At 43.8% G+C, this 7,224-nt stretch overlaps 1 protein-coding gene across 1 annotated transcript; it reads left to right on the top strand.

Moving 5' to 3' along the window:
• The first annotated feature begins 2,741 nt into the window (after positions 1–2,741).
• LOC125544575 (probable beta-1,4-xylosyltransferase IRX9L) lies at positions 2,742–6,991 on the top strand. Its single transcript, XM_048708308.1, has 4 exons — positions 2,742–3,031; positions 3,358–4,523; positions 5,781–6,030; positions 6,443–6,991. Exons 2-4 carry the CDS (start codon positions 3,604–3,606, stop codon positions 6,599–6,601), a joined length of 1,329 nt encoding a protein of 442 aa, XP_048564265.1. The 5' UTR covers positions 2,742–3,031; positions 3,358–3,603; the 3' UTR covers positions 6,602–6,991.
• The last annotated feature ends 233 nt before the right edge of the window (positions 6,992–7,224 follow it).

Below are 7,224 nucleotides of genomic sequence, written 5' to 3' on the forward strand. Positions count from 1 at the left end.
TGCCCCAGGCTAGTCCCAGTCGGTTTGCCTGTCGCTCAGCGAGACACATGTGTTGCTTTGCACCGCGGCCAGGCACCCGGCACGGTTAGGTGACAACAAAACCCAGAAAAGGACCAAAGCTGTGGACAGTGGACGCGATCAAGCGCCAGGGAAAGAAAGAGGGGGTTTGGTGCCGGCCGCTCCGTTGTCGAGATCCGGGGAAATGGACCGGGCAACGGCACAATCTCTTCACGCGACTCGTTGCCATGTTATTGTACTCTACTACTCCAGTACGTACCAAACTCCAACGACGACGCGGCACCAACGAACCGGCCGGCAGGCCGGCGCGCGCTCCCGTCAAAGCGCTTCGGCCTGGCGGATGTCGGGAGCTTCCACGTCGTTTCGGTCTGCCGGCCGGTCGCTCCATTATCCGTAGCCCCTTCCACACGCTCCATGTGTGGAAACGGAGGCGCTGTTAGAGTGTTGGGTGTTGACCTCCGTGCGCTCGTAGGAACAACACAACCGATGCGTCGACGCTACGCGGATGCAGACTGTGCGTGCGAGCTCGTTGCACTGCAGATCGCCTACGGACTACGGAGTATAGCCAGAGAATCGAAGCAACCTCTCGCTGCACGTGCTCGCAGAGGTCACCAACGCGCCATAAACCGCGGTTGACTACCACGCACAAGCACAAATTTACGTCACTGATCTTTCAGAAGAAGAGAAAAAAAAATAAACGCCCACGCGTCGGGCGCCGGGCGCCGCAGCCCCTCGCACGGCCGGCGAACCGGCTCCGAGCGCGAGGGCGACACGGCGGGTGGTTCGGACGGACTCCGCGCCGCGAACCGACGGCGGGTGGGGCGTCGCTCATCTCATGGCACGCCTCAAGTTTCCCCTGGTTCAAACCTCGTGGCACTTCGCGCCTACGGCCCCGTGCTTCCGCCTATTTCCGTAGGGGCGGGAATAAACTAAGACTTTGAGAGGAAGCTTTTCGGTTATTTCTTAGAGAGCACTTAAAGCAAAGCATTTTCGTTCGCTGCTGGTGCCTGGTGAGAGGGACGCTCCCAATTTGGACATCTTTTAAGATTGCCGCAGTAGACGCGTGTAGCACATGACGGGGAGAGCTGGAGTGGTTGCGGTTATTTGGGTTTGTTTGATGGTCTTATAGAAAACAGCTCATGCCATCCTCAAAAAAAAAAAACCAGCTCATGCCGTAGAATATTTGTGTTCTCACATGGACGTACAAGAATTCTTTCCATCTTGTTGTGTATAAACAATTCACAATTCTGGAGTACATATGAAGTTGAAACGGTCATATTTTTTTTAACATTTTATGCATTTCGATTTCATGTATGCGGTATGTCAACTTTTTTTGGTGTCTAGATCCGCGGTCAAGGTTGATACTTTGGCTCTTACAAAGGTTCATGAAGAAAACATAGGCTTTTTTTTTTTTACTTTGTACATGGGACAATGAGACCGCCGAATACGGTCTCGAGAAAGCAACACTACGTTTAACTACGTTATCGACCAAATCAGGAAAACATAGTGCATATCATCCCTCTTTTTTTTCTTACATAAAATTGCAATCTCAAGAGCTTCAGTTGGATATGCGGGATCCAAGCAGCAAATAGCTTTCTTGCATCTCCAACTTTAAATTGGGATCATCGAGCATAGAGAGAACAAGACCATGATATGGTCATCGAGTAGCATCGTAAGTGATATACTAACTAATCCCCCATCCACCACAAGGAGCGCTCGATTAAGGGAAACCTCTCACATGTGTTTTTAGTTTTTCAAGAGCGGAGAACATAGAGGAAGGATGTGCATAATTGTTAGGCAAAGTGAAAGCACTAGCCAGCAACATCTTTTACGCGGTTCATATGAGATCTACTATATGTAAACTCATAGTTGCACACAGAAATCATGTCATTACATTGAGATGACATACAACATGATTTTGCCGTTTTCTCTATCCCGATCAAATTTGATTATTGGGACACCAACCTAAAGGTGATGAGCCTATTCTTAGTGGTTCTCATAAGAGAAACCAATTTTTACATATATTCACCGTGTATCTATGACATGTATCATTTTAGAGTGAAACATGTCATATATACATTTTAGCTCCCGTTCTTTCCCTGACCCATTATCCGTTCACAAGATGACAAATGACAACAGCCACAAGTTTTATCATTATCTTCCCATGGAAACTTGCAGGGGCACACATGTTTGTGGGCACGCATCTGCCCGGCCGCGTCGGACACCTGAGTGCCTTGTGATCCACAAAGTTGTTGGATTTCCATGAAGACACATTAAGTTTTAGTTTCTGAAAATTACAATTTTATTATTCGCTCATACCAAGTTTCAACAGTTGCAACTTATCAATGATTAAAAAAATGACAAAAACGTATCCAATGAAGCTTATTTGAAAGCCCTCGTCATAAGAAACACCAATATGCAAACGAAAATTATTTGGACTTTCGGTTAAAAAAACAAAAATTGGAAGCCGAAAGAAAAAAGGGGGTCGGTGCCCCTACCCCTGCCTGCCATAACCATTTTCAAACAGTTTCATCTTCGTAGAAAGATGTTCAAATAGTTTCACCGAAACATCATTCCATTCCAGGGGCAGGGGCCTAAATATTTTCCATGGGAGCTTAAAAAAAATCATGTGGGGTACTCAAATATTTTCCTTTTCCTTTGCCACACCGCATTGACTAGCTCAGCATATCTTTGGCCACCAATAATGATTACCCAAAAAATACCGAGGACCTGGAGGGTTTAAATGCAAGCAGGGCTCCCATGCCCACCTTCCGACGGCGACCGCCGACTGGGCCGCCATTATCCCCCCCTCCAACCATTACCTCCTCCTCTTCCTCTTCTCCATCCCCCTCCGCCCTCACCAACTCCTCCCGTCTCGATTCGCGACACGAATTCCTCCGAGGCCAGGCCAAGAGCTGGGGGCGAGGCGAGGGACGGACGGACGGGGATTGCCTCGTGAAGTGATCCGACATACCCACGCTCCGCGGCTTGGGATCCGAACCCCAATCCCGAGGTATTTATTCCATGCCTCCTGTTTGTTTTCTCGAACAGAACCAGTCCAGGCGTTCCGTGGTAGCATATGAGGGGAATTTCATGCTGCTGTTTTGCTCTGCCCGGCTTGGATCAAGAACTCATTCCCCCCCTGCTTTGTCCATTTTAGAGTATTTTGGCTGTTTCTTGCTGTTGTTTCCGGTACCATTTGCTCTTTTGACATTTAGATTGGAGTACTTCTATAGCTGTGTTTGTGTTTAGAGTTTCCTCCTTTGTTGTTATCGTGTTCGCTATATAGCTATAGATCTATGATCTCCGTGTGCTAATATGTTAGAATTTTGGTTGCAGCGGGAGAGAAGGCTGAAATTGAAGGCGTTCCTTAGGCGTGGAGTTGGAATTTCTGAGGACAGGAACGGTCTACCCGGTGCTGCGGTACCTGTTCTTGTTGGGCAATTGATCGGTTTATGACTGAGCTGGTATGAGATGAAGTGATTGGAGCCACAACTTGTCTGTAGAGCAGCATTTTGGTTCAGAGAGGTGATGTCTTTTGCTTCACTCTAGAACTGTACATGCGTGACATATTGAGCACCTGCAATGGCACGAAGAAATGCTGGGGCAATGCAGCGAGAGGGGTCGGTTAAGGACTGGTCGGAATTCGACCCCTCACCGTCTCCCAAGATGGCGTACTCGCAGTCCTATGTTGCAATGAGAGGGGTGCTGACTTCGCTGGCTTCGCTTGACCTTGTCCTGATGTCGAGCAGCCTAAAATCTGCGTGGGCAACTATATCGTCCCACAAGCATGCTAGGTCCTTGGAGAGGCCAAAGTCAAAGGGGATGGGCTGGAAAAAGGCCATGATCAATCTATTCGTGTGTTTCATGATTGGCATTTTCATCGGATTCACGCCGCTCTTCTCTGCTGATTTGTCAAACAAAATGCCTGCTGAAAAGGACAGGCTTCCATTTGATGGGGATGTGATTGATAGACGACAAATGGTAGAACATCAAGGCACCAAGCTGGAGCCATTTGTAGCGGAGGCTGAATCTGAAGCGGTTAATGAGCCACAGGCTGAGGAGAGTCCCCCAGTTCCTGCAATGTTGGATGATGAGGCAGATTTTGTTGAAGCCTTGCCTATTGTACATTCTGTTAATGATTCTGGCATTGTTGCAAGAAAGCAACTGATAGTTGTGACAGCAACAACAGTTCGACCACACCAGGCATATTACCTTCATCGTCTGATTCATGTCTTGAAGGATGTACCGCCTCCTCTTCTGTGGATAGTGGCAGAGTGGCCATATCAGTCTCGTGAAACAGTAGAAATCCTGAGGTCTTCTGGGATCATGTACAGACATATTGTATGCAATAGGAATGTTTCAAATATTAGGAAGATTATTGTCTGCCAAAAGAACAATGCAATATTTCATATAAAGAAGCATCATCTAGATGGTATAGTGCATTTTGCCGATGAGGAGAGAGCATACTCAGTCGATCTATTTGAAGAAATGAGGAAAATCAGGTGACAGTTGATCTATTCTGCTTTAAGTTATCACAATTCATGATGCAAACTAGTAAAATCTTGACACTCTTTAACCAGCACAAATATCAATTAATTTACCATTATACTTTATCATCAAAACTTGAAAACTATTGTTTGTCGGCTTATGCTCACCTTCGTATTACTAACTGCATGTTGACGTTGTAAAATCTTTTACTGCTTGAAGAATGTTTGCTAGTTAGTATGAAATGTTTTTTTTTCCTTCTCAAATTTGCTGATAATGCGTAATGTTTTAAATGCTAGAATCAATCAACTCTGGTAATAGGATATTATCTTGAAGCTAATAGTACACAATTGTTGGGATGGATGGAGTTTGACATAGAAATGCACATCCTATCTTTCTTCCTTTATTTCACTTTTGTCATCCTTATTTCTGATAGCTTTGAATTTGTTTTTGGTGCACTGGGGCTCCATGCAGCTATAAAATGTCCCGCACAACAAAAAGTAGACTATTTTAAGCAGTGTAGTGGTAGTAGGTCACATATCTTTTCTCCACTAAATTAAATCTTGATTGATTATTACTTTACAGGCTTTCTAAAGATATCCAGTAAAGTGTCTTGCTTGTTTAGTCATAGCCGACTTGTGTGGGGATGCAATTTAGCAGTACCTCCTAACCTTATAATTAAAGAAAAATATAAAGGCTTTGCACTAAACTCTGTATTAGAATACCGAGAAATAATTTTGGCTTGTGATTTTTGACACGACAAAGAGCTGACAAACTTACTGCATTTATAAGTTGCTGTGCTGATGCATTTAATCTACCAAACCTAAGATTTAGTCCTTATCCTCACTCCAGATGAATTTCTACATTTGCCATTCTTTTGACGGCCAAACAGAAGTTGTCAGGAGTTATTTATCTTCTTAATTCTAGAGATCATAGTTATTGTGATTGTTGGTTATGTAATCTCAGTTAAGTGATGATAGAATTATAGAGGATGAATGGTGTCTGCCATCAGGAGTTCTTTTCTTTTCTGATTTATAGTTCTACGTTATATAATCTCGGTTAAGATATGATGAAGTACAAAGGATGCCGAACATTGTTTTTATCAGTGAAGCCAAGAGAGGTGATAATGTCCGTTTACAATTTCACATCAAAAGTCAAAACATCTGTCACTGAACCAAGTAGTATGAAATTTGAAATTGTGACCTATTCTCCAAGAGCATCTCTCTCATTGAACAGTTAAGATGTTACTCATAATTTTGCGCTATGTTATGCAGGCGCTTTGGTACATGGCCAGTAGCAACACATGTTGGGACTAAGTATAAATTGGCTTTGGAAGGCCCCCTTTGTAAGGGTGATCAGGTCACTGGATGGCATACAAACCAGAAGAGCAGTATGCTTTGTCGATTTCCAATTGGCTTTTCTGGATTTGCTTTTAACAGCACTATTCTTTGGGATCCTAAGAGATGGAAGAGCCCTACTGTAGGGTCTATTATACTCCATTCAGGTGGAAGGGGTGGCTTGCAGGTGAGTTCTTCATCAAAATTTCAAATACCTAGGCAGAAAAAATGACTTATCTTGATATCTTCTTAGCTTTTGCTTGAAAATATCTGTCAGGACAACTATTATTTACTCCCTCTGTATCATAGTGTCAAAAAATGTCTTATATTTTGATATGGAGGGAGTAGTTCTTTGTAATTGCCGTCCTAGTTGACGAACTGCAGTTTTTATTAATTACTCTTTGTGAACATACAATCTGTTGGGGTGAGCCAAATGTAACCATATGAATATCCATGAGAGCAAGTATAGCCAATACAATGATCTAAAGGAACTAGAACATAGCAATTCCATATTGTACTATATAGGGAAATTGCTAAGGCAATGCTTACTAGAGTACATCAATAAATCATCACTGTACTGAAACATGGTGCCATTGCAGGAGTCAAGATTTATTGAGAGGCTTGTCGAGGACGAGAGTCAAATGGAAGGCCTGGCAGACAATTGCACCCGGATTATGGTCTGGAATTTCGATTTGGAACCTCCTCAACTCAATTACCCTACTGGCTGGTTGCTGCAGAAGAACCTAGATGCTACGTAGCTGTCTCGGTGCCCCATCTTTTTGTTTGCTCATACTAGTGTGAGTGACGCCTTCCTGAACTTGGCAGCGCCCAGGATCACGCGAAGCTGCTCTCTGCCAAGACCTGATTCAGAATAATGTCACACCAGTAAAAAGTTCAAAGAAAGAAGCCTGACAAAAGAACAAACCCCCCTCACTCTCCATTCTTTCCAAAGTTCATTTCTTACTCATATTCATCCAGCTAGATTTAGCCCTGTATATTTACCCTTTCTTTGTTTCGGTTCATTATTATACATGCATATATCACCTTACAGATGCGGAAGTTTGTCACCGTTGCAATTGTTGACAGATAGATATACACTCTCTTGATACATGAGCAAAAGCAAAAGCAAAATCACAGATTGGGTTTGAGAGTGTGTGCTGTCCCTGTCCGTGCTTGGCTTCTGAATTTTCTTCTCAGCTGTAATTCTCCCTATGAATGTTCTTGATTGGGTTTGACGGGTTTGGCCATACACCTCATGTTTGGTCTGTTTTTTGGGGTCTCGTCTAGTCTCTAGGGCATGTAAAATGGTTCTATTTTAAGAATGTCACGTAGGATAAATGATGAGATGATCTCTTAGCACAATATGTCTCATCATGTTTTT

The sequence above is a fragment of the Triticum urartu genome, chromosome 3, assembly GCF_003073215.2.
Source record: "Triticum urartu cultivar G1812 chromosome 3, Tu2.1, whole genome shotgun sequence".
NCBI classification, from domain to species: Eukaryota; Viridiplantae; Streptophyta; class Magnoliopsida; order Poales; family Poaceae; genus Triticum; species Triticum urartu.

Bases quoted from the DNA above. Each gene is read 5' to 3' on its own strand.
- LOC125544575 (XM_048708308.1), top strand. From the start codon at position 3,604: ATGGCACGAAGAAATGCTGGGGCAATGCAGCGAGAGGGGTCGGTTAAG. The intron at 4,524-5,780 runs GTGACAGTTGAT...TATGTTATGCAG, and splicing joins GAAGAAATGAGGAAAATCAG to GCGCTTTGGTACATGGCCAG. The intron at 6,031-6,442 runs GTGAGTTCTTCA...GTGCCATTGCAG, and splicing joins GTGGAAGGGGTGGCTTGCAG to GAGTCAAGATTTATTGAGAG.